The 25,728-nt window shown below is 47.7% G+C and overlaps 1 protein-coding gene across 5 annotated transcripts in view; it reads left to right on the plus strand.

The window, feature by feature from the left end:
- The first annotated feature begins 584 nt into the window (after positions 1-584).
- FKBP6 (FKBP prolyl isomerase family member 6 (inactive)) overlaps positions 585-25,728 on the plus strand; it is a 28,228-nt gene continuing 3,084 nt past the window's right edge. Inside the window, exons 1-8 of one of the 5 annotated variants that reach the window (XM_033078131.2) lie at positions 586-859; positions 2,020-2,109; positions 2,631-2,833; positions 3,971-4,090; positions 5,072-5,266; positions 5,558-5,667; positions 8,928-9,015; positions 20,227-20,429. In XM_033078131.2, coding sequence (XP_032934022.1) covers positions 610-859; positions 2,020-2,109; positions 2,631-2,833; positions 3,971-4,090; positions 5,072-5,266; positions 5,558-5,667; positions 8,928-9,003 — 1,044 coding nt within the window. In that variant the 5' untranslated portion in view covers positions 586-609 and the 3' untranslated portion in view covers positions 9,004-9,015; positions 20,227-20,429. Of the gene's footprint in view, positions 860-2,019; positions 2,110-2,630; positions 2,834-3,970; positions 4,091-5,071; positions 5,267-5,557; positions 5,668-8,927; positions 9,016-19,976; positions 20,439-25,728 lie in introns of those variants that run through there. The other 4 variants (XM_033078130.1, XM_033078134.2, XM_033078132.2 and 1 more) reach the window with 4 other exon arrangements.

Consider the following 25,728-nt stretch of genomic DNA (forward strand, 5'->3'; position numbering starts at 1 on the left):
TATACCATTTCAAGTGCCTGAAGAAGGCCAAACTTACAAACTTGTTCCAAACCAGTTTGGACTTTTTGCCTGTGGTGGTTTTTGGTTGGTTGTTTGGTTGGGCTTTTTTTGGGAGAAGGGGTTTATCTGGTTTTGTTTGTTTCTATTTTTGGTTGGTTGGTTGTTCGGGGGGTTGTTTTTGGTTTTGTTTTTCCTTTGGTTTGAGTTTTTGTTTGTGTTTTGGGTAGGGTTTTTCTAGGTTTTTTTGTTGTTGTTTTTTGGTTTTTTGCTTTATTTGTAGTTGTGTGGTTTTTGCTATAATTTGTTTGGGCTGTTGATGTTTTGGTGATGTTTTTTTTTTTTTTTGGTGGGGTTTGGTTTTTTTTTTTTTGGTTTTGGGTTGGGTTTTTTGTTGTTACGAGGAGCAGAGGGCAGGCAGGCCGCGGACTACATCCCCCAGCGTGCACCGCGGCGCTCGGTGCCGCTCCGCCATCCCTCGGTGCAGCGCCGCGCAGGCGCGTGTGCACTTCCCCGTGGCCCTAAAACTGCGGCGGGGACGGGGCTGGCGCTCGGAGCGCGATTGGCTGGGGGCACCGCGCGCGCCGGCCTGTGCGTGAGGGCGGCGGAGCCATGATGGCGGGCGGCGCCGGCGAGGAGGGGCTCGGGGTCGGGTGTCGGGACCCGGATCCGGCTTCGGCTCCGACGTGGGCTCTAGCAATGACCCCGATCCCAGCACCGACCCCGGCCTCCACACCTTCTTTGTCTCTGGCCTCGGAGTCTCTCCAAACGATGCAGGACCTGACCGGCGATGGAGGGGTGCTCAAGGAGCAGTTGCGCCCCGGCATCGGGCAGCCTGTGCCCCCATCCGCCTCCGTGGCAGGTAGAGCCGTGTCTGGGGCCTCCGGAGTCTCCTGTGGGCCGTAGGACATCCGTGGCCAGGGCCGGGCACTTTTGTTAAGGATGTCCCAGTTCTCTGGCACAGCTTGCCTAGGGAAGCTGTGGTTGCCCCAGTCCTGGAATGTTCAAGCCCACGCTGGAGCAACCTGTTCTCGCAGTCTCTCCAGGGCTGGTGTCCTGGAGTCAGACTGCCTGAGGTCGGCCTGGCTGCCAGGGGTCGGTCGTGGTGCTCTGCAGTGATGTGCCTGAATTCACAGCTAGTTCAAGCGCCAGTAACCATCTCATGAGCAGCTTTTCAATAGGAATTGTTGGAAATGAAGGTCTGATGCTTGTCTCTGTTATCTGTGTCTTGGTGTGAGGTTTTGGTCTGTGTGGCTGGACCTGAAGCAGGTGCTGAGGGAAACAGGGCAGAGCCTGTTGGAAAAGGTCCCCCAAAACTCTAATGTTGAGGTGCTGGTCCCTGGGAAGGACCACAACAAGGACTTAAAAGTGCTGATTTTATACCATGGTGTGTCTGTTTCAGGACTGTCTCCTCTCCTTATCAGTATTTTAACACTTGAGATACCCTGTTTAACTTATTGTGCTGACACATTAAAAGAAGAGGCATCTTGACCTTAAGGAAGGAAGGATTTCTAGGGCCCATCTGTGCTCACTGAGAGGTTTGAAGCTGGAAGTGGTTCCTGAAGTGCAGGGCCCAGGTGCTGTGTCAAGAGAAGCCCATTACAGTGTATTTTCTGAGGCACTACTGGAGTTACAGATGCAGAGCTTGGGGTGGAGTACATTTTCCCCCTTGTTCCTCTTTCCAGAGCTCCAGCTTTGGTTAGGGAATTCTTTTTAAGTATTTCTGCATGTAACTGGGGCATGTTAATTTGCTCAGCTGAAGTTTCCATTTCTTAAAAGCACTTTGCTTTGTCTGGGAATGACGCTAAAACACACAGCACTTGGGTGGTTGGATGTGACCAGGTTTTTGGTGTAAAACAGAAGGGTTTGTGCTGCCTCTGCTGTCGTATAGCAGAACGGAAAAAGAGAAACAGGATAACTAGTTGGTTACAGCTCCTGGTGTGCTCCTGACGTTGTTGTTATGGGATATGAAATCAAACTCTTGCTTTTCTGTTCTCCCCACTCCTCTCTTTGGGCTTACAGTGAAGTACTCCGGCTATCTGGGAAATTGGAATAAGCTGTTCTGTTCAAACGGGAGCAGCAAGTATCCAAGGCTGATGAAACTTGGAAAAGGTAGGTTTGAGCTACAAACTTTGTCCTGGGACTTGGGATCATATTAAGGAATTTTGGGACCAGGCATTTCAGTTTAATTGTTGTTTGGTGTCTTTAGGTTGTTTGAAACCTTTAGCACTTGTTCATGAAGTACAAAATCCTCCTTGTTCACATGGGAGATGGAATCTGGACCCACTCACTCTCTACCTGGGAGTGATAGGGAGGTCTTTCCCACCTGTTTCCAGGCTGGACAGGTCTTGGAGCATGCTGGTCTAATGGAAGGTGTCCCTGCCCATGGCAGGGCTTGGACTGGATGAGCTCTAAAGCCCCTTCTAACTCATCCCACTCTGGGTTTGCAATACCATGTACTCAGTCCCACAGCAGACTGCCCTGATAATCTTTTCTGGAGCAACTGGCTGTTGTAGTTGCTGAGACAGGAGCTCACAGGAATTTTTTCCTTCAGCTTAAGGAGAAAGCATTGTTTGGTGTGTGAGGGTGTTGCTGTTCATGAACCTCACCTGTCCCATCCCTCGTTGTGACAGACATCACACTGTGGGGGCTGGAGATTGGGCTGCTGTCTATGACCAAAGGAGAGGCTGCGCTGTTCGTCCTCACTCCAGAATATGCCTATGGCCAGCGAGGCTGTCCTCCCTCCATCCCCCCAAACATGACGGTCCTCTTCAAGGTGGAGGTTCTGGACTTCATAGACTCCGAGGAGTGTGACGCGTTCTTTGAGTTGACTTACGTGAGTTCCCTTAATACAGCTTGAGACCGAAATCTGGAGGGTGAACCATCATTGCCCTGTCTCACAGTTGCTGTGGCTTGTGTGTTACATGTGTTCAGGTGAATGCTGGTGCAAGTGTCCAGTCCCTGGGCACCCAGCTCTGCTCTGATCCATGTCCCTGCCCTTTGTGTCCCTCCCTGTCTCGCTCTGTTTGCCCTCCCATGCAGAGGGAGAAGGCAGGATCTGTGTTTGTTTGCTCCTCTGTGCTGGATGGAGTCAGTGGAATGGCTTCCATTTATTTTTAGTTTTACCAGAAACTCATGGTTGCACTAGAGGGCACCAACTTCCAGGAATTTCTTTAAGGAACAGCAAGGAGCTGTCTGTAACAATCCTCTGCAATGTTCCGGTGCCCCACCAGCCCCCACACATTGTCTCTGCCTCTTGGCTCCTCTTCCAGGTGTTCCTTCACTGTTTTTTCCTCCTGGTGAGTTGTGGTGCTATTGTTAATTCACCCTTTCATGTCAAGGGCTTTGGGCTGTGGTTGTGAGTCAGTGAGTGGAGGCTGAAGCTAGTGGGGGAGGCCCTCCAGCCTCTGCACAGGCAAATTTTCCTCCAGAGCCCTGTGAGCAAACCACACTTGTTGCGTTCCCTCCTTGCCCATGCATTTTGGCTGGCTGACCTCTCTCTGTGAGCTGGTTCCAACTTGCAGACCCAAAGAAAACCTGTCCCTCCATTTTTATCTCTTTTTTTAATGATTGTTGGGGTTTTTCTTTTGCTGGTTGGTGCCTTTGGTAGTGTCAGGCTGTCCCAGAGCTGGCCTGAGAGCAATTAGAGCAACGGAGCCTTTCAAGCAGCTTTTTGTCAGTGATTGCATTTGTGAAAACTCAGCTGTGTGCTGAAAGAGTTGGACAGGTTTTAAGGACACATTCATGCTTTTTTCAGTCCCCCTTTGGGCTTCCTGACCTCTTCACTAGGAATAATCAGCACAAGAGCGTTGGCATGTTCAACCTGGCTGGGGAAATACCACATGGTGGTGGCCTGGCCTTAGTAAGGACCTGGCTTCTGCTCTGTGAATAGGAGGGGACTGTGTAGGACTGTCCTGAGTTCTCTGCCTGTTTTCTTTAGTCTGAGCTGAAATTCAGATATTTCTTCACACAGGAACAGCGGGATAGACTTCCTTTAGAGAAGGTGTTGAAAGTGGCAGCCACAGAGAGAGAGTTTGGCAACTACTTCTTCTATAAGCAGTGCTTCAAGATTGCCAAGGACAGATACAAGAGGGTACGGCACCAGGAAGAGTTGGGGCATGCTTTGGGAAAGCTGTGAAAGAGGGGATTATTTTTAGCTCACCACAACAGGTACAGGTTAGAGATCAAATAGCTTTGTAGTATTTTCCAGGCATAGTTTGTTACTTCAGAACAGGGCTTGCACACCTAGTTTTGTGTGAGCAGCAGTAGTAAATGAAGGAATGATCAGAGAATCATTTTGGTTGGAAAAGCTCTCTGAGACTACCAAGTCAAACTGTCCCCAGCACTACCAAGGCCACCACTACCCCATGTCCCCAAGTGCCACATCCACAGGGCTGTTAAACCCTTCCAGGGATGGGGACTCCACCACTGCCCTGAACAGCCTGTGCCAGAGCTGGACAACACTTTCAGTGAGAAATTTTCCCTGGTATCCAACCTGAACCTCTTGTGCTGCAGCTTGAGGCTGTTTGTCTTGTCCAGCTACCTGGGAGTAGAACCTGACTCCCATCTGGCTGCACCTTCCTGTCCAGGAATTGTAGAGAGTGAGAAGGTACCCCCTGCTCCTTTTTCCCAGGCTGAGCCTCTTCAGCTCCCTCTCCAGGCAGTGTAAAGGCTCAGTTATTCTCAAACTGGAAGGCATTTGCTACTTTCTCAGAGGCAGAGATGTTTCAAAGTTGCTTTTGCTTGGTATTTTTGAAACAAAAGTAATTTGACTTGCCTTCTTCCCTGTAAGATTTTCATATTTATCCTTAAAATCTGAGTCTGGGACCTTTTTTTTTTTTTTTTTTTAATTCTGCTGCTTTCTATAGTAAGTTCCTAAACCTGTGGTCATATGGTCAGCATGACTAGTCATGCTGAGAATGCCATGCCCTGCCCTGTATTTAGAGTTTTGATTGTTACTACTTTTAAGTGGCCTAGGTGAGCAGAAACATGGGTGTAGCTGTTGGATGAGATGGATTTCTCACTTTACATGATGGATTTGTTGTGGACTGGCTGGTTTTTCCTCTCTGCTCAGGCACTCTCCATCCTGGGTCACAGCTCTTCCAGTAAGGCAGAGCAGAGCCAGATCAACGCTTCCAAACTGCTACTGTTCCTGAATCTCTCACTCACTTACCTGAAACTGGAACGTGCTGACCGAGCTTTGAAATACGGGGAGTTAGCCTTGGAGATGGACCAAGGAAGTGCCAAAGCGCTGTTCAGGTGTGGCCAGGTGGGCAAATAAATCATCATGGAACATCCCAGCCTGGCTGTGGAGGCAGCCCAGAGTGAACTGAGGAGAATCTCTTCTGAATTCTGGGCTGCTGCAGCAGTCAAGGGGGTTTGTCTGCATCTGCCATTTTGGAAAATCTGGATCTCTGGAAATGTGTCACATGGAGCTTTTCCTGGGGTGTTCCTGAGTTGCTTTTCTTTGTCTCAGAAATGTTTGTTTTTGCAAGAGGCCTGAAGAAGGGCAGTGGGTCTATGTTTATCTTTTGATGCATATATTGTCTTTCCATGACAGGCTTGTCTCTACCTGAGGGAGTACAGCAAATCTCGGGATTTCCTGGCCAGAGCTCAGTGCATCCAGCCCTTCAACCGTGATATCAACAATGAGCTGAAGAAGTTGGCAAGGTGGGAGCCCTCCTTTCCATACCTGGGGAAGAGAAAGTGTTTGAACAGGCTGTAATACCCATTCTGAAATATTTAAAATGTTCAGAAAACCCCAAAACTCCAAATTATCAGGTTAATAAGTGACTTGGGAAAACGCATGTGGAGAAAACAGCTTGAAACATTTTTCAGACCCAGAAGCTGAAAACACTGAGGAGCTGGGAACACCCACCCTTTCCAAATATTTCTTTGGTGGGATGTGTGTTACCTGACTTGTGAGCAGATCAGGATGAGGAGGGGGATGTGTGGGTTACTAAAATGCCTCAAATCCAGTGAAATACAGTTGTCTGATGGTCCAGCTATTAATGTTCTCAATAAGTATGATTTTCGTTCCCTTTAAGATGTGTTGGTTAATTTTGGCAGCTTTTCTGCACTGCAAGTATTTCAATGCACAATACTAATATTCATTAAAAGTGAATTTCTTGCTGTCTTGGAGAGAATAAATGAGCAGCCCTGAAGACAAACTCTCCCTTTGCCCACAAGTTAAGTACAGGAATATCCTGCCAGTTTTAGTCATGCCCCAGCCCCACCAAAACATGACTAATGCTTGTCTCATTATGCTCATGATGCTCTTCCTTTGAAACTGCCAAAAGCATTAGCTTTTTCCCAGAAGCATGTGCTGTCCTCTGGCACTGTTTACTGAAGAAGGAGCAATGCTGTCCTCAATTCTGGAGCTCACAAAGCAGCCCTTGAGTATGAACCCTCTTCTGTATGTCACTGCCAGGCACCTCCAGAAAGGCAGCAGTAACACCTAAAAAGAGTGGTTGGTGCTGCTGGAAAAACCAGTCTGGTGGGCTGAGTGCCTTCTGCCAGGGGATATGTTGGTGGAGGGCTGTTCTGTCCTGTGTATCCATGTTGTCTTTGATAGTTTTCAAAAAGTCTTCAAATTTGTTCTGTTATTTCTGAAGTACAAAGAGCTTGAAGGCAGTATTAGCTGTTGGTCTGGAAATTTTAGATGAATCTCTTGTATTCATCCTGATCTCCCACTGGGTACGGAGCTACCAGATTGTCCACTGAGGGTGGGGAGTTCTAAACTAGATCTGTCTGGCTGCTCTTGAAGGCTGGTACAGGTACAGTGCTAGAAGGACTGATTCTAGAAACTTCACATATTCACTTAGATTTGAAATATGTTGGTAGATAAAAGAGAAATTTTTTTAATGATGTTGAGGTGGTGTGGCCAGGAAAGCTACAAGGCATTTCTGCCTTTGTCAGCTCCAGCTCTGTAGAGTGCCACACGTTCAGTGATTGTGTGTGTGTCAGAATTGAGTGCACATTAAACCACTGTTGTCGTGGAGGTCCTCCTTCGCTGCCTGTTAAAAGTAGTGTATTTTTTGCTTTTAACCATGGAATGGTTTGGGTTGGAAGAGACCTTAAAGCTCATTGCACTGCCATGAGCAAAGACTCTTTTTCACTACAGCAGGGTGCTCCAAGCCCTGTCCAACCTGGCCTTTAACACTTCAGGGACAAGGCAGCCACAGCTTCTCTGGGTAACCTGTGCCACGACCTTACCACTCTCACAGGGAAGAATTTCTTCCCAATATCCCATCTAGCCCTGGCCTCTGGCAGCGTGAAGCCATTCCCTCTTGTTCTTGTCCAAAGCTCATCTCCAGCTCTCCTGGAGCCCCTTTATAGGCAGAGAAAGGGACTCTGAGGTCTTCCTGGAATTCTCTCCGGGTAAGCACCCTTGTTCTCCCAGCCTGGCTCCAGAGTAGAGGGGCTCCAGCCCTGGCCTCCTCTGGACTCACTCCAGCAGCTATGTCTTTCTGATGTTGGATCACAGAGCTGGAAGCAGCACTGCAGGAGAGGTCTTTTGCTTGTGACAGAGTGGAATTAGTGTGAAACAGATGAAGCAAGTGCTAGTGGTGTTTTTAGTGAGACCTTACAGATGGGTAGATATGTAATGTTGCCAGCCTGCTCTTGCCTGAGAACTTGTAGTATGATATGAAAAATGCTTCAGAAATGGAATGTGAATCAAAATCTTCTTAGAGGATTTTCACTTCCTTACTGAGTACATTTGTACTTTGTTAAAAACAGTGTCGTATGGTAACCAGCAAACTCCCTTTTGCTGTCCAAAACAAAGCTTTGGTATGCGTCTGTTTACTGGCTGAAACAGGTTCTTGGCAAAATCTCCTGGAGAACAACAGGCAGAATCCAGGGTGAGAGGTACGCAGAATGTGTCTGATACCAGCTGTGGTAGAGTTGGTGTAAATTCTGTATCTTGGAATTCTACTGGAAGGCTTGCACTGCATCAAAACCAGAATGAATTGGGGTTCTGCCAATATCTGGCATTAATCTGTTCCGCCATAAAAGGGACTCTTGGATTTCCTTCTGTCATAGGTGTGAGAATGTGCTGCCTACAGGTGGGCATCCTTGGTCAGCAACTTCTGTGGGACTTACCAGGAGAGATTTGCTGGGCCAGGATTCCATAACCTCTGAGGTTCTGAGGGCTGGGACTGAGAGAACCTGAGCCAGCCTCTCACTGGAGCTGGTTCTAGTGTATTGCACAAAACCCTTTGCTTTTGGCCTTATATGGCAGCAGATGCAGGAAAGCCGAACTCGTAGGCAGCCATGGATCCCTGGGACGGTGTTCCCAAACTGAGTCACTCTGCAACTCAGGGATTCCTTACTACTGAAGTGAGAGTACAGACAGATGAGGATGCTGTGCTTGGAGAAGTTAAAATGGAGCAGACTACAAAGCTTTTGCCATCCTGTGACACTGGCAAGGAAGAGAAAACAGAAGGAAACATCTGCCTTGTCATCCACTTGGTCCAGATACAAATTCCTGCTGTCTCCTGCCCATCCTCTGCCCATCCAGATCCTATATCTATGGTAGATATCCTGCTGTGTGGCAGATGAACAGTGCTAAAAGAACTTGCATAAGCACACACAAAGTATCCCGCAGCACATAGGTGGCGTTCCTCTGCACTGTCCCATGCTTCTGAAAGTAGTGTGGAAAGCACCTGTATCACAGAAGGCAAATGATCTAATTAGTCCTGAGCAGAACAAAGACCCAAGGTCTGAGGATGAGGCATGACATTTCTAGCTCTCTTTCCCTGATGTTGCAGAAAGAAGGGCTTGGAGGAGCTGTGTTGCTGCTGCCAGCACACTCTTCCATTATGTTAATTTATTTATATCCAAAAAATAACATTATTTTCCGGTTGTGACACTGAGGGTGGCACAGACAGTCTTCAGTCCCTGACGCCATCCTGTACTCTACTTTTCAGGTACTACAAGGAATACAAGGAAATGGAGAAAGAAATGTGCTACCAGATGTTTGACCCTCTCAATTCTTATGGCTGAGAAGAAATCAAGGTAATCAAGTTTTGAAAAAGGCTGAGGTCTCCCAAAACCTGTCATGCCTGTAGTGTTCTCAGATGGAGAACCTGCTTCTCTTCTGTGGTGGAGGCTTTTGGAGGTAAAATGGAAAGTGGTGGGAGTGTATGGAGAGGAAGGAAGGGCAGGATGGTGGGATGGAATACTGCTACATCGTTGCCTTGGAGAATCCTTCCTGTGAGGCATAGCATGTGTAGGACAGGGACCTGGAACTGCCAGAACTTGAGTAAATTTGGTTTGTTGTTTCCTGTGTTGCTCATCCCAGCTATTCCTGGTCAGAGCCAGGGGCTGAAATAGCTCTGTAGTCTTGTTTCTCTGCCAGTTAAAAGAAAGTGGGGGAAGAAAAAGTTCCTGTCAAACTTAAGAACTGGATTTCCTCCTCCCCTCCAGCACTTCTGTTTGGAGCTGTTAGAATGCCTCACTTCAGAAAAAATCTAAATATTTTATTTCTGGGGTTTTTTTTAAGTATTAAAAGAAATCTGTTTGGATAGAAAATTTCAAGTAGATGTTTTGGACTCTTTAAAGCCTTAAATCTTCTAGCAAAATTGTCAGGTTTATAAATGCACAAAGGCTCTTTGATCATTCTTTTTTTCTCAAGATCTTGCGAGGGATGCGAGCAGGAGTGGAAATCTTTTCTTGTCTCTTGCTTTGGGGGGAACCCTTGGGAAAGAGTTCCGGAAAATGATGACATTCTTCTGTCATGAGCCATCCCCAGCTCGGGGCCATCAGTTTGCTGCTGTTGTCTCTCTTACAATACAGGCAGTACCTTGCTAGCAGAAAATTACTGTTGGCAGCTTTTCCATCAACTCTGGTGTTTTAAGGTTGTCTCTTTGTGCTTGTGAGGAAGCTGAGGAAGTGTTTGAGGAAGAAGTTGGATTTAATGCTGTTTCCTAAAGGAACACAAGCTTCTCCTGGCTGGACATGCCTCCTTGCAGAGCCTTTACCCTTCCTGCTGCCCTTGTGCTCTGATCCAAGCTGGGCATGTGGCCTCAGAGGACAAGTCATCCTGCCCTGGATTTGGGATGGGGCCTTTTAGGTGTGTTAGCAGGTGCCCGCCCCCAGGAAAGGAACTCTAAAAGGGGATGTAATACTGATGAGGTCTTGTGCAGAAAGTCTGTGGCTCTAGACTTGGCAAGAGGGTCTGATTTTTCACTTGCTCAGTTTCAGGAAGTTGCAGTTTGGAGGCCTGTAAGAACCTTGGGTGGTTAGACACCCTGGTGGTGTCTGACCTGAGAAGCTCTTGTGCGGCTCTGGGATCAGCTGGGCCTGGTTTGTGGTGGGAGTCAGGGTGGTTGTGGTGATATGCTGGGACACCAGACAGGTTGGGAGGCCCTGGGAAAGCTTCTTGTTTCCCAAGCAGTGTCTTGTTTGATGCTAATTTCCACACATCTAGTATAAGTAAACCAGTAGTTTTGGTTAGAGGACGCTGAGAAGTACAGAGGGAAAGGGCAAAATCCCTCCTGTAGGCAAGCTTAAGGGCTGGGCTGAACTGCTTATCAGCCAATTTATCCACTGACTCCTGTGTGTGGAGTTCTCCCACCTTACACAGATGATGGATAGCTGTCAGTCAAAAATATTTCCAAACTTCCTTTAAGTTGATTTTTGTTGCAGTATTAAAAGGAAACTAAGTCTCCCAGACAAACATAAGTCACTGAAACCCAAACAAAAATCTACTGGCAAAATAAGTCCTTTGCTGGAGGATTCCTGCAGGGCCCTGTGTGAGGTGGAGGTTGGGCTGCTGCTTTAGAACTTCTTTATACATTCAGGAAGGAGCAAGCAGTTCCAGCAGGAGCTCCTACTCCCTGTTGAAGATATACTGGGATTCGGTCAGAATTGAGGCAGAACATTCTTTAGTGTTTTCCAACAGCTTTGTACCAAGTAAGTTTAGGGCACAGGCTGTACTGGGGCAGCTTGGCAGGCCAGCTTCATCCATTCTCTGTTAGACAGTGATTGAGGAGACTGGCTGGGAATGCTGTCTGCAATCCATGGTTAATGGACCAGTGGAATCACAAAAGTTACAGAAAACCTCCCTTTTATACCAGCTGACAGGTACTTGCAGAGCACTGAGCTGTGGTCCAGCTCCTGAATGGCTCAGAGCTGTACTTGTGGCATCTCTTCCCTCCTGAACATTGATGCATCCCTCCCTTGCTTCAGAGCTCTTTCCCGGGTGGGACTGCTGTGCCTTTGGTGAACTCTACTGTATTCCAGGAAGAAAGTTCATTTCTCTGTACTGAATAATCCAGGGCTGTTTTGTATAATTACGCTCAAACCTGGGCACACCTGAGCACCTTCCTTTTGCCTGGTATTTTTGCAAGGGATTTTGCAGTGATAGGACAAGGGTGAATGGCTTTAAGCTAAAAGGTGGAAGATTCAGACTGGATATAGGCAAGAAATTCTTTCCTGTGAGGATGGTGATGGCATGGCATACGTTGCCCAGAGAGGCTGGAGCTGCCCCTTCTCTGGAAGTGTTCAAGGCCAGACTGGATATGGCTCTGAGCACCCTGGTCCTAGTGGAAGGTGCCCCTTTCTATGGCAGGGAGTGAAACCGATGGATTTTGAGGTCCTCTCCAACGCAAGCTGTTCCATGATTTCTGTATCCCCTGCTAGCTGTAGAGCCTAGTTCCAATTGCCACAAACATCTTGCTAAGAGCACATTTCCTGCCTTTTAAATGGAATTTTGGGTCAGAATAGATTTTCCCTACAGTGAAATGCAGGTCTGCTTGTGGTGCTTCTTGGGGGCAATTCAGAAGTACTCAGAGAGAGACACAGAAGCACAAACTCCTTTTTAAATCCATCCTGCTGGAGTTCCTTGTAAATCCCTTGAGCCTTAAGCTGGCCCCTCTCAGGTTTTGGTTTATTTGCCTGTCTCTGTTCACTTTGTGTGGTGCAGGTATGTAGAGCCTAGTTTCCTGGGATGTGCAGAGCTGGAAGTCCTCCTTGCTGTCCCCTAAACTGCAAAACAGTGGGCTGAGGCCTCTGGTGTTTTGGAGCTTTTTGTTCTATTTTGATTGAAAGACCCATCAGAAAAAAAATAAATTTCCCATTGTGTTGCTGTCGTCCTTCATAAGAGAACTTAATCGTTCTCTTCCCTTTTAATGTCTGGATGCTAGTAGAGGGTCCTGGTTGATAGTTTGGTCCCAGGAGGATGTCTCTGAGCTCTTACTTTTGGTTATAAGTGATCCAGAGTGGAAAGCTTGTCTCTAATACGTATCTCAGCTCAGTACACAGGAGAAGTGGTCCCAGGAGTTGAGAACACACAGGGAGATGTTCCAGTTAAAATAAACAAGGCTGAAATTATGACAAGAAACAGTAACTTTGAGGTCAAACTTGTGATTGCCATGAATAGCAGTTCTACCAATTCTGGAGCATTAATGGGTGAGAACTGAGGCTGTGTCACCAGGTAGAAGTGACTATTGGACTAAAAATCGGCAGCAGTTGCCAGTTGAACTGACCTAGTAAGCTTCAAAAGACTTGCAAATAAACGGAGAAGTCTGTGCATAACACAATCAAACTCCTGTCTTGGGAAAGCTCTTGACTTGGAATAAACAGGAGCTTGCTCCTTCCCCTCCTGCTCTCCCTTATTCCTGAGCGGATCTGAAATGTACCTCCTCCTGATTTTGTCCCTCCCCACTGCAGCTGAGCAACAGAGAGCCAGCGATTCACTGCTCCTTTAGAATATGCAAATTCCTGTCTCACTGAGGTGTCCTGTGCTGCAGAGGAAATTGTTAAATCTCTGCTTTCTGCTGAGCCTTGCTGGGTGAGGGGGAAGGCTTGAAGGGAACTTAATTAAGCATTCTCATTGTTAAGCAGAGGAAGGAGAATAGCTTTAATGGGGTTGTTGAGTTGGGGGTTTTGTTTTCCCTCCAGCTCTCTCTTCTAGCATCTTGCAATTTTTTTCTGAGGATGTCTGCAATTCCTACCAGAAGTAGTACCTGTAATACCTCTCTGGGAGGATCCTGGGCTCTGATCTGTTGTGGACACTGAAGAAATTACTGCCCCACCTGGTTTTAGGAATTCCTGATACATTTCCCCAGTGGATGTACTGGACATGGGTCTGAATGCACTAGGGTTGGCTTTGCCCAGACTGGGAGGTCTGGCCAGGACTTAGAACCCACAAGATGATGTGAAATGGAAAGGACAGAGACTTGTGCAATATCCCAGTGTCCCACTGTGCCTGTCCTTCAAGGCTTTGGTGAAGTATTGGTCCTCCAGCCTCATCTAAGGATGGACTCTTGGTTGTTCTTTCTGATTTAGGAAGTGCCTAAAGCCTGTAATTTCCTTTTGTGCGCAAACACACAGCTCCCAGGTGAGATAGGAGCAGGTTCCAGGCTGCAGTGCTGAAAGGAATCTTTGCAAACAGGAGATTGGAGCCAGGTAAGGTGGGCTCTGCTCTCAGGTGAAAAGTGACAGGACAAGGGGGAACAGCCTCAAGTTGTACCAGGTTTAGAAATTTTCATGGAAAGGGTTGTTAAGCATTGGAATAGACTGGCCAGAGCAGTAGTGGAGTCACCCTTCCTGTAAGTGTTCAAAAAATGCGTGGATGTGGGACTTCAGGATGTAGTTTAGTGGTGAACGTGGTGGTGCTGGATTGATGGTTGGACTTGATTTTAGAGAGTTTATCCAACCTTCTGTGATTCTATTCTCCTCCAGCTCTTGCCTGCTAAAGATCACCTGGTACTGGTTCTGGGAAGGCCAGGTTGAGACCTCAAGGGATATCCCTGTGTGAGGTTTTACTTTTCAGAGCCTTTGCCAGAAGCTCTAATATCAAATATTCTTGTATTACAAATCAGTAGAACATGAAGAAGGTGCTGGGCTCTTTTCATTCCCATGATAACAGCTGATTATCAAGCAGGTGGAGTTTAAAGAGAATTGGCTGTGTGTAGGATGAGAATTTATGAAGTTTTAGCTTTGCTGAGCAGTCAGAGTCGCTATCCCTCACTTCCAGCAGCAAAGAGGCACATGATTATCCTAAGTTTTTCTCTTGAGTTATTATTTTTAAGGTCTCCTTTCTCTTCCCCCTCAAATTGTGCCCTGTCTGGGCATCAGCCCTGCTGCTTTGGAGGTTCCAGACTTTCCTTTTGAACTAACAAAAGAGATGTCTTTGTCCTATCTGTTTTTCTTAATCTTTAAACCAGGGATTTTAAATAATCATGGATGCTTATTACTATCCTGATACCCTTCAGGGGAAGTGCTCTCCTTGTTATGAGAAGGTGTTGGTGCTATCCTGAGACCTCTTTGCTCTAGTGAGCAGTGAAACTCTGACAAACTTGAGCAGTTTTAAATGCTCTGATTGGGCATTGCAGTACCTGTGATGATACAGGGACAGCTGAGGTTAATGAAATGTCTTCTGACGGCCCTTAAAAGTGTTCACTGTGGTTTTGAGAAACACTCATCTGCTTGTGAGCTCCCAAGCCTTGTTTGCTTGTGTATGGAATCACTGAATCACAGAGTTGTTAAGGTTGGAAAAGCCCTCCAAGATCACAGAGTCCACCTGTCCCCCAAGCACTGCCAAGGCCACCACTAACCCATGTCCCCAAGTGTCACATCCACACATCTCTTAAACCCCTCCAGGGATGGAGACTCTACAACTGCCCTAGGCAGTCTGTGTCAGTGCCTGACTAACCATCCTGTGAAAAAAGTTACCAGAATATCTGAACTAAACGTCCACTGGCAGAGCTTGAGGCTCTTCCCTCTTGTCCTGTCCCTTGTTCCCTAGGGGTGGAGTCTGACCCCCTACCTGGCTGCCCCCTCCTGTTAGGCAGTTGTGGAGAGAAGATCCCTCCTGAGCCTTCTTTTCTCCAGGCTGAGCCCCTTTCCCAGCTCCCTCAGCTGCTCCATATTGGAGTGTCTTTTCCATCATCAGCAGCACAGAGTGCCTGATGGAACTGGGGGCTGCGTTCCTGCTGGAACAGCACCTGGACACTAGTGGCTGTGACTGACACAGTGGCAGTAGCGCTTTGCAAGCAGATGGTATTTTTGGCTGTCTGCACCAGGAAATCCCCACAAAGGCTCCATATTTAGGGAATGGGAATGAGCTTTTGGAAAGGCTCTTTGCTTCAGATGCAGGGTGTGTCTTGGCATTGTGAGTTAGTTTGCAGAGCTCAAGAGTTATTTCCAGTAAGGATAGACATGACCTTAATGTGCCTCTTGTGCAGCCCACCCTGCTTTATCAGGGGCTGTTGATTCCATAGAATGCTGAACATTGTCATAGAGGTTATCTGAGCACTTGAAGGACTGGGATTTGCTCCAAGGATCAGTTTCAGCCCCAACTTGCTGGGTGAAGTCCTTCCTGAATCAAAAGTGTGTGTTAAAGAGTTCATCACTTCTTTCACCTTTCCATAATCATTTCTCTTATGAGACCTCTTGCTTCTCTGAAAGAGGTTTTGCTGCTTTGGCTGGGTGCTGTTTTAAGGGTTTGGGGTTTTTTTTTTTAAGGTGTGCTTGGGAAAGAGCTTTGCTTTATGTATCCTTGTCTTATTCCAGATCTAAGCAGACTTCACAGCTCTTCCTTCCATCACTTTTAGATTCAGGAGGGTAGTGCGTGTCATCAGCATCTAGGGTCTTTGGAGTCAAGACTTGTTACAGATCTCTGGGGAATTCCTCCTGCCACAGAGTTGTCTATCTGGCATACAGGCAGCTTTCGGCAGTCACTGGGATCTTTTGCTGAGGATCTTGATCAAGAGTTGAGGATCTTGACTTGGAAAGTCTGACTTGGAAAAAAAACTCCTGAGGAAAAAATTGTGTCTAAGTGCAGATCTTCAGATGGCAGTTGCAGTTGATGTAGATTGGCTCTAGAAAAGAGGAACAGCGTATCTGTTTCTTCCACTTTCCTCTGTGGATTTGGGCATCTGTGATGGGGCTCTGACTTTGGATGTGGGAAGGGTGAGTGTCTGTGCTTGTGTGCTGCCATGCTCTGAAAATATATCCACAGCCATCTCAACCGTTGGAGTGGCCACTTAAAGGCCTCACCGCTGGACATCCCTAAAGAGCACTTACAGAGAAAAGAGAAAGGCATGGCTGTCTGCAGAGCCACTTACACAGAGAGCAGGTAAATGGTCCCTAATTAGGGAGTTTTCCCCCTAAGGCATGTCTCATGCTCAGAGAAAGCTCCCCTGGGATGGCAATGCCTCATGCCCAGATAAATCAGGACAGACTGGTGTTGTAAATAGCTGTTTCTCTCCTGGTTTCAGGGTGGATTGCCCAGCACATAGTGTTATCAGCTGCTGAAAGCACTCTGATGCTGCTGGAATTTCATCTCAGCACTCCAGAGCACTGCAGCCTGTCAGAAACCTCTCGTGGAGTCCACGAGATTGTTCCCTCCTGGTTGCAGTGGTGGCTCTCCAGAGTGGCAGTGCCTGTAGGGGCTGGTCAGTCTCTGAGTGAAGAGCACTTCTCAGGCAGTTGCTGTTCATGGTTTTGGCTCTTTGCTGATGTGTACACATAACATCTGCTTTTCCAGCCAGGCTCTTGAGGAGCTGTGGTGTAGGATGTGCTTTATCCTTCTGGCTACTGAGTCACAACTTCCATTCTTCTCAGTGCTGAGTTGTGAATCCCATTTAGATATGAACAGAAGCGTTGAGGCTGCATTTCTCTGAATATCTTTTGAGGCCCCTTTTCTGAGACGTGAAAGCTTTCCAGACTGTCACCACCAACCTGATTTCTTGGATACTTGCCTTGAGGAGTGTTCTTCTCACTGAGGGTTATCCCAGTGCAGCATTCTGGGAGCTGCTGTCTCAAGGCATGGGGGCAGTGAGGGCTGAACTGGCAGGAGCAATGTCTAAGTGCACAATTCTGAGTTTTCAGGTTTCCTCATGTTTTGACAGAAACTTGATCTGCTGTGTTTGGTGCTTCCCTACAGCCCTTCTAGAGATGGAGGCAGGAAAGGGGGAGCTGGGGAAGATGCGCCTACAGTTTTTTATGCAGAAAAGCAGCTTAAACAAATTGTTAAGCCTTAGTTAAACATTAACTGTTAATTGTGGCTTTAATGCAGAATAAAGGTGACTGTGATTATAAATGACCAGTGACCTGGGGTGTTACTCCCTGTGAATTGATGATCAACTTTGTAGTTCCAAAGGATGAATTAAAATAGCTGAGACCAACAGGCTTGTGAGTGACCTTCAAAATCTGAGTGTACCTTGCTGGGTTTCGTGGCTGAGTTGCTGCCAACCTGCTGTAGTGAAGAAACAAATCTTGAAGCAGTGTTCTGGTTGGAGTGGGCCGTTCTTCTCCATGCAGGAGGAGAGCGCATCCAATTCCTGTGTCTGCAGGGCCCTGTGGTTCCCCTCCACTTCTCTTCTGATTGTGGAACCATTCGGTAGAAATGAAAGAGATAAACTGATCAAACACTCCCTGAAATGGCTTTAGGATTTCAGTTTGAATATTTTTTAAATTAACTGCATATAAAGACTTTATTACTTCAAATAGCAGCCATGAAACCAGAAACCTCTTGGTCTGATCCTTTATTTTCGTGGTGCACAAGAACCCTCAGTAGCTATAGGCTTGTTCCAAATTGGACACCCCAAACCACAGCTAACAGCTGGTGGGAACACCCAGTGATCAGCTTTGAAGTGCTTTGGTTGGGAACATGTAAAGGAGCTGCTGTGTAGGGATGGGATTAGACTGACAAGGAGTAGAGTGGAAGTCAGTTGTATTTTAGGAAGAACAAGGATGCTTTTGTCTGACAATGCACAGAACGCAGTAGCATGTGAAGGATAAGGTTTTCTTTTTCCCACTTGAAACCTTTCTTTCCTTCTCCTGGTTGATAGAGCTTTCTGCTGTGAACTGGAGAAATTATTTAAGTATTTCTCTTACTGATTCATTTTCAAAGAGGAGAGAGATCAGCTGAAGTGTCCTTCAGTTGTTTTCCTTCTTTATGGACTTCCTTTCTCCCTTTTCCTGGGAAGTGTTGCCAGCCTGGACTGACAATGGGTATCTTGTGTGTCAGGAACCTCATGTACCACCAGTTTTGGATGGTTTGGCAGTACAGGGGGCCTATTAAATGGGGCTGTGACATGGGTTTTGGTGAGTGTGGATGAACCAGGACAGTGACTGCACTAAATCCCAGTTTGTTGTAGGCTGGAAGTTTCACTCCTGTGTTTCTGGCAGTCTTGGAAGTTCCTCAACTCTTGTATGCTTTTATTATCCCGAACTTTAAATGGGGACAGCCCTCGTAAGAGGCACATTGTGCTGAATCAGATGTGTTTTTCTGGCAGGGTGTACCTTGATCATAGGTTCTGTGTGGCTCTGAGCCCACGGAGTGATGATCCCACTGCTCCAGGGTCAGCAGTGGTAAATGAGTCATTGGGGGTGGGCTGGAGAGTCCTGATGTTCCTCAAAGCTCCAGTTATCCCATGATCCTGTGGTGCCTTTCAGGGATGTATAATCAATGTGTGGATTTTGAGTATCATGTAATGCTTCATCTTCTCTTTCAGTCTGTAAAGAGGCTATTTCTCTCACAGTTCCTGGGGTTTTTTTTTTCCTCCTGGTTAGCAGCCTGTAACTCAATATCCTCTGAGGAACAGTTTTCCCTATTTTGCTGCCACTAGTTTGATTTACATGTTCTGGAATGGCCACTGCAGCTGAGCTGGCTTGGCATGCAGATGCTGGAAGAGTATAAAAATGCATTTGGGCTTCTGGTGTTCCTGAGTTGTGAGCAGTTCATGCACCTTTTGGATGGGATTATTTGGTCCTCAGAGCTCCTGTAGGAGACATATTGGATTGTTTTGGAGAAAGGTTTCCAAGGATTTACTTGGTTTTTCATTTATTCTGTTTTTCCTTCTGGTAATCCTGTGGATGAGAGAGGGACAAGGCTTATGTTCTAGCAGTATTTTGGTGCCTTCTGTGCTCACAAATTGGGGAAATACTTCCAGTATGAGTTGTTCTGTGTTGGTGTTTGAGAGGAGCTACTTGCAGCTACATCAAGAACAGCAGGATGTGACCTGTGGCACCAGAAGGGAAGGTGCTGATCCTGTCTGAGGACCAGGGAGGGGAAGGTGCTGCTTCTGCAGGAGCAGAGGGAAAACCCACCCTGGGAGAGGCACAGGAGGAGCTGGTGAGCTATTGGCAACAAGGTCAGTGAAGCCATTAGAAGGTGAGATAGGTGAGCAGAGTCCTGATCAGTGACCAGAGAGGTTCCCCTTTGAATTTTAGAACTGAAGATGGAGGAATCACCTCTTAAAAACAGCCCTGGTTCTTATCCAGACAAGCTGATGCTGCACCAAGATACTGATTTCCTTCTGGTTACGCTAAAGAAGGGGGGTATGGGTGGAGGCTAAGATGAAAGAGGTTTTGTTGGTTGTGGAAATTGTCATTCCCCTTTTCAGGGCTCTAGGACTGTCAAGGACCCAACTGCAAGTGGGAGTGATGGGGTGAGGTAATGACTGCCCAAAGTACTGGGGCTGCTCTGTGATTCATTGCTGGGATGCAGCCAGATGGCCAGGCATTTCAGTGCTCCCATCCTGTAACAGAAGGAGCTGGAAGCAGGGAAATATGGGGAGAAACAATAGAAATCTGGGTTGAGGAGAAATTCCTGTGTCTTATACAAGATTCACCTTTCTCCCAAAGGCAGAGTAAGTATCCAGGCTTCAGTTTCCCAAAACCAGGATGGAAAAGTGTAAGTGATGGGAAGGATGGATGACCCTGTGTAGGAAGAGAGGTGGCCCAAGGAGTGCTCCGGGGGTTTCCCTGAGGGGGCCTGGCTTGTTTTAACTCTTGTCACTTAATACTTTCTGCTCTTCAAGTCCTTCATGAGGAGCTTGAATGGATTTTAATGGTATTTCACTATATTTGTTCCACTTGTGCTAATCTGTGGAATTCTAGGTGTTTCTTTCAGGGCCACTGGAGGTGTGTGCTGGTAACCATGGATCATTGAGAGCTGAAATTTAAATAAACTGTACAGGTGATGCTGGGGAAACACTGACTGTGATACTTTATCATCCTAGGACCTTTCCAGCTGTCCAGCTCTTGGTATATGGAGATCTCAGCGTCACATACAAGTTTTGGGAAAAGGGACAGGAGCACTGTCTTACTTTGAGAGATAGAAGTGAAGGTTCAGTGTTTATACACAACCTGATTTTCCTGAAGTTTGGTTTGTTTGCCATGTTTTGAGGCAGTTTCCAGAATAATGAAGTCTGTGCTGTTGGAGAAAGGAAGGGGTCTGTGTAAATTCCTTTTCTTCTCCCATCTGCACAGTTTGAAGAAAACTCCTGAACTGATGTCCTGCCTCTTGCAGATAGATTCCAGGCTGCTTTCAGGGAATTTGTAAGTGGGAAGAGGATGCCATGAAGTTTTCTATTTTCACAGATTGTTCTTAAAAAAAAAAGTTTTGGTTTTTTTTTTGTTCTGAGGAAATAAACCAACCTGAGCACTAAAGCTGGCGGGACTTGTGGCAATTTATTGTGCAAGAGTGATTAATGCCTGAAGGGAGCTGGAATTTGGAATGGGGTCTGTAGATCTGGCTCCCTTGGTGGCCAGCAGGTTGTTGTACTCTTTGTTTTGGCTGAATGTTCCTGTGAATGTTGGTGTTAGATTTAAAATTGCTGAATAATACCAGCTTTGGAACAAACTCCAGAACTCCATGTGCTCAGAACATGGGGCTGTGGCTGGGATTGAATAAATGCAGAGTCAAAGATGCTCTAGGAGCTGGAACCCCTCTGCTCTAGAGCTGGGCTGGGAGAACTGGGGGTGTTCACCTGGCGAAAGCTCCAGAAAGACCTCAGAGCCCCTTCCTCTGTGTAGAGAGGCTCCAAAAGAGCTGGAGATGGACTTTGGACAAGGGACTTGTTAGACAAGGGGGAATGGCTTCCCACTGCCAGAGGGCAGAGACAGATGGGATATTGGGAAGAAATTACTCCCTGTGAGTGTGGTGAGGCACAGGGTGCCCAGAGAAGCTGTGGCTGCCCCATCCATGGAAGTGTCCAAGGCAAGCTGGACTGGGGCTAAGAGCACCCTGCTCTAGTGGAAGGTGTCCCTGCCATGGCAGTGGGTAGAACAAGATGAGCTTTTAAGGTCCCTCCCAACCCAAAACATTCCATGATTCTGACTTCCACAGCCATACCAGCCAGGGTTTCCCAGCCATCCATGCATCACAGGTGGCCTTGTCTGTCCATCTTCTTGACCTTGCTATTTTGCAGAAGGGTCTAAAACAGTCTCCTCAGTCAGTAGTGGTTGGGCTGGCACTAAGACGAGAATTGTAGAAGCATGGAATATCCTGAGCTGAAGGGACCCACTGGGATTATCTAGTTCAACTCCTGCTGCAGGGTTAGTTTGTTCCTGAGCCCTTTCCTAACACTAGACACTAGATGGCAATGCCTCCTTCCCTATGGTGTTTGGGACTCCTTTCTGATGGCCTTTATACTCTGGAAATCTGTCTTTCTCTGCATAAATTTCTTGGTAAGTCTGATTGGGAGTTGATTCCTCTTCCCTACAAAAAGCAGAGAACTTTGTGCTTCCTGGGATAAGATAGTTCTGAAGACATAAACAAGGCAAGTTTTCCAGAAGGGGACAGCTGTGCCTCCCTGGAGTTCCCTGACATGGGCACTTCCCTGCCAGCCCTTGGGTCAAATGACTGTGGGCAGCTGGGTCCGTGAGTAGAAACTTGGCACATCTCTGTCCCCACCAATGACCTTGGAGAGGCAGAATCTCCTGGACCCCAAAGTGTGGGGACTAAGCCCTTTGAGGAAGACATTTCATCTGCTGAATCTGAGGTGTAGGAGTGGTGTGGCTGCTGTGGAACAGTGAGGAGCTTTCCAAGCCTGGAAGGTACACTCCAGTCCTGTGGCCCATACTGCAGGAACAGCAGCCACCCTTCCCTGTCACCCAGGTTCCCTGTCACCCAGGCCACACTGGTTAATTGTACTTTAGCCAGACTCCATTGACAGCCAGGTTGACAGGCAGTTTATTGCTGTCGGAGCCTTCCCATGATGAGGTAGATCTTGATGAAGTGCATTTTTCTTTACCAAATTATGGCCAAATTTTTTTTTCCTTTTTCATTTTTTCTTTTTCTTTTTTCTCTCTTCTTTCTCTTTTCTCTCTTTTCTTTCTTCTTCCTCTCCCTTTTTCTCCTACTCCTTCCTTCGTCTAGTCTTCGTCTAGTTCTCTTTGGTATTAAAGGAGGCAATACAATCTTTTCACCTCTGGGCAAAATTAGCGGTGTGTTTGGATCCTAATTTGGCATTAAAGCAGAAATACTAGTCCTTGAGCAAAAGAGACAAAAATCTCTACAAAGAACCACATTTTTGGGGTGGTAGCTAAAAAACACCAAATCGGAGAGAAGTTTCCTAGTGGAATTATTAATTTTGGCCAAAATGTCTCCCTTTCCCCCTCAATGAAATAGTTTTTGACAATCTTCAATGTGTTCCCTGAAGAAGCTGTTCCAAAGGTTGTTCCCAACTTGGCGGTGGTCTTGTATTTCCAGTTTGGGTCTATCAAGTGTCATCCTGTGGCTCTGCAGCTGTACCAGGTTTGCTCAATTATCTGATCTCAGGTGAAGTTTTCCTAGCATGTTTATCCAAACCTGAAAGGCTGTGCACCTTCAACCCATCAATCCAGCAGCTCCTTGGGCTGCAAAGGTAAAGCCTCTTTGAATTGTGAATCACAGCCTTTGTGTGTCACCTGAGCATCTCCCATTCTGTTGTCCTCCCCTGCACACCACTGACCCCCAAGAACACATAAGGGCAATAAGATTGCACTCCATGCCTGTTCCCTCCACTGGCAACTGGTGCAGAAATCCTGGAGAGTGTGGGTGGGTGTCCTTGTGCCCCCCACAGCGTGGGCTGTGCTCTGCCAGGGCTAAGGGTAAGCTAAGACCACTGGCAAGCAACCAAAATGTATTGGCTGTGCTAAACCTGCGCTGAGACATCCAGGGCATGTGAAATAGGGATGCTGGAAGGTGCTCCACTTTGTAGCACCTCCTGTTGCGATGCAGGCTGGTCACAGGTTTCCTCTAAGCTACAAGGTGCTACAGTGGGAGGTGGAGTACCTCTCCAGACCTTCCTGGCATGTGTGGGGATGTTGGTCCTATCAGCTCAGCCTGGCTGGGGGCCCAGGCTCCTGCCACCATTCTTGTGCTGCTGCCAGGGCAGAGGGGAGGCTGTGGGCAGGGACCAAGGGCCCCTATGGCGCTGGATTCCCTGGATTGGTATAAGGGCAGAGGACTCTCTGGCGTTCTGGAGCCCCTTGAGTCACTGGGCACTGTTTTCCAGGTTGGGACAGGAACCAGAAACTCCTCTGGCACTAGAGTCCCTTGCCTCACTGGGCACCCATTCCCCCAGGTAAGGACAAGGGACTCAGACCTTTTGTTCCAGTGGCTGTCTCTGAAGGTCATGGATGCAGTAAACCCCTCTGTGCTACCAGCCACAGCCAAGCCCAGCTGGACATGGAATGCACCAGCTCCATGCTCCGCTCCTGGCCCCTCGTTTGTGTTGGCACCAGACAGAGAGTGAAGCCTGTTTAATTGGCAGTTGTGTTTGTGGCCAGGGTGTTATGAAAAGGTTTTCTGTCTACCTCTGTAAGTTCCCCTGAATATGTTTTCACTCTTAATATAATATTCGCTTCATTATTAGCTGAAAGAGGCTCTTTTCATAGAAGGCTTTTTTTCCTTTCTCATTCCAAAAATACATTAAACCACCCCTTCATGCAGTGCTGTGCTGAGGGCTGGGATTGTCTACTGGGCAGAAAGTGAGAAACCCGACAGTAAATGGGATTTACACAGAAATTCCTTTCTTCCCCAGTGTGCAGGCAGTGCTGGCTGGGTAATGGAGGAAGCGGCTGTTGCTTACAGGGTTATTGGGGGTACTTCACCTCCCCCACAGTGTGGTAACCAAGGGGATCCCTCCCAAGCAGAGCAGATATTCCCAGGGGCTTCCAGTGACCTCAACTGTGTTTCCAGGTGCAAACCCCTCTAGCAGAGTTGGGACCCAGCCACAGGGATTCCCATGTGTCCCCATTCAGTGCTGAAAGTGTTTCCAGCATCTGCCAGGTTTTGGAAGCTTGTTCTCTTTGAGGGCAACTTGTCCCCCATATTGCCAGCTTGTGTTGCTGCTCTTTATGACTTTGCAGTTTCCATAAAATTTTTTTCCTCTAACTTTGAGAAAATCCCTGCGAGCTGCAGAAGCAGTAAGGGTGGTATCACATGCAGAGCATCCAGCCTGGCTTAGCCTTTGGGATCCAGGGAAAGCAGCGCTGCTTCCCTCTTGTCTGAGTTCCTTGAAGGGCACCCACAGCCCAGCCAAGCTCTGAGTTCAGTTGTTTACCATATTTGGGTGGTTTTGCAGGGCCATGAAGCCCCCGGTGCCCTCAATCAGTGTCCTCAGCCCAGTCCAGCTGGGAATATCCCAGGCTGGCACTGCCTGTGGGGTTGTACCATCCCAGCCCTGACACCGGCTGCTTTTGAGATGCTGTAAGACAGCAAATCACAGCGAGGGGGGGAAGACTGAGTAGGGCAAAAGAGGCTGGCTCTTGCACTACTGCTATGGGGCACTGGGATCCCTGAGGACCCCCAAACCTCTGCTCCATCCCATGAGGAGCTGCTATGAAAGCCTAGGGGAGCACGTTTTCCCTTTCCCTGAAAGCAGCATAAACACAAATCTCCTGTCTCGGCAGACATCAGCAGCGGGAGCCTTCCCCCCTCTCCACTGCCCCCATTCCCAGCCATCCTGGGAAAATCATTAGGGCTGGTACCACGTACTGATGAGTATCCAAGGTCTGTCCTTAACTGAGAACAACTAGCATTTGTTTCAGGATACAGCTGTGGCTCCAAAGCTGATGGAAGCATTCCCATCTGAGCAGGGCCCAAGGGAGCTCCCTAGGGATGACACAACTCCCAGGTATGGATGCTCTTGGGAGGGGTCCAGCTTATGCATCCTCAACCCCTCACCTGGTCCTGACAGTGGGCAGGAAAGTGAGAGCTCCCTGCACTTCTTTTTCCAGGTTTTGGGAGAAACTAAATCAGACTTGAGCTGTTTTTACTATGGTTTTTGCTAGTTTGTCCACCCCTTCCCATGCACATCTTGTGTTCAGTGTATCCTGGTGCATCCCCTGCCTCTTCCATAGTGCAGAGCATTGTCTTGTGTAAAGCCAGACAGGAACTATGCCTGACAGGCTCTGGGGGCTGATTCTGGAGAAGATAGTAGAGAAGGTAAGCAAAGGAAGACTTCAGATTTGGGTCTGGAAGGTCTGGAAGCTGAGGGTGGAATACTGACCTGGGTCAGGAATGAGAAGGGCTGGAGGAACGGTTGTTGTCATTCCAGTGTGGAAGGGTTGGGAACATGGTGATTCCCAGCTCTGCTCCCTTTGGTGAGGCCAGAGGAGAAGGACAGTGGTGTCTCCCTGGCCTTATATGTCAGATGCCAGAAGGACGAGTCCCAAAATGTGGGGTTAGGAAGACTGGACCAGGCAAACCTGGGCTTGGAGCAACATATGGAGAGGTGAATGGGGGAACCACTGGGGCTTCACCAGCAGCACTCTCACCCTTGAAGCTCTGGCTGTTCCCCAAAACCGTCATTGCACTCCAGAACAGTCTCCCTGCAGCTTGAGGTGCTCTGGGTCCTGCACAGGGGGAGTGAGACACTGGAGATCCCAGAGCTGGACAACCTGTGGTTTGAGAGTCAGGGGGCTGAGGAGGAGGAGGAATGTGGCCTGGCTGACAGAGACCATGGCCTCACATTTTCCTTCACTGGAGGTTTGCAGTGAGGG

Source organism: Catharus ustulatus, chromosome 22 (assembly GCF_009819885.2).
Source record: "Catharus ustulatus isolate bCatUst1 chromosome 22, bCatUst1.pri.v2, whole genome shotgun sequence".
Taxonomy (NCBI): Eukaryota; Metazoa; Chordata; class Aves; order Passeriformes; family Turdidae; genus Catharus; species Catharus ustulatus.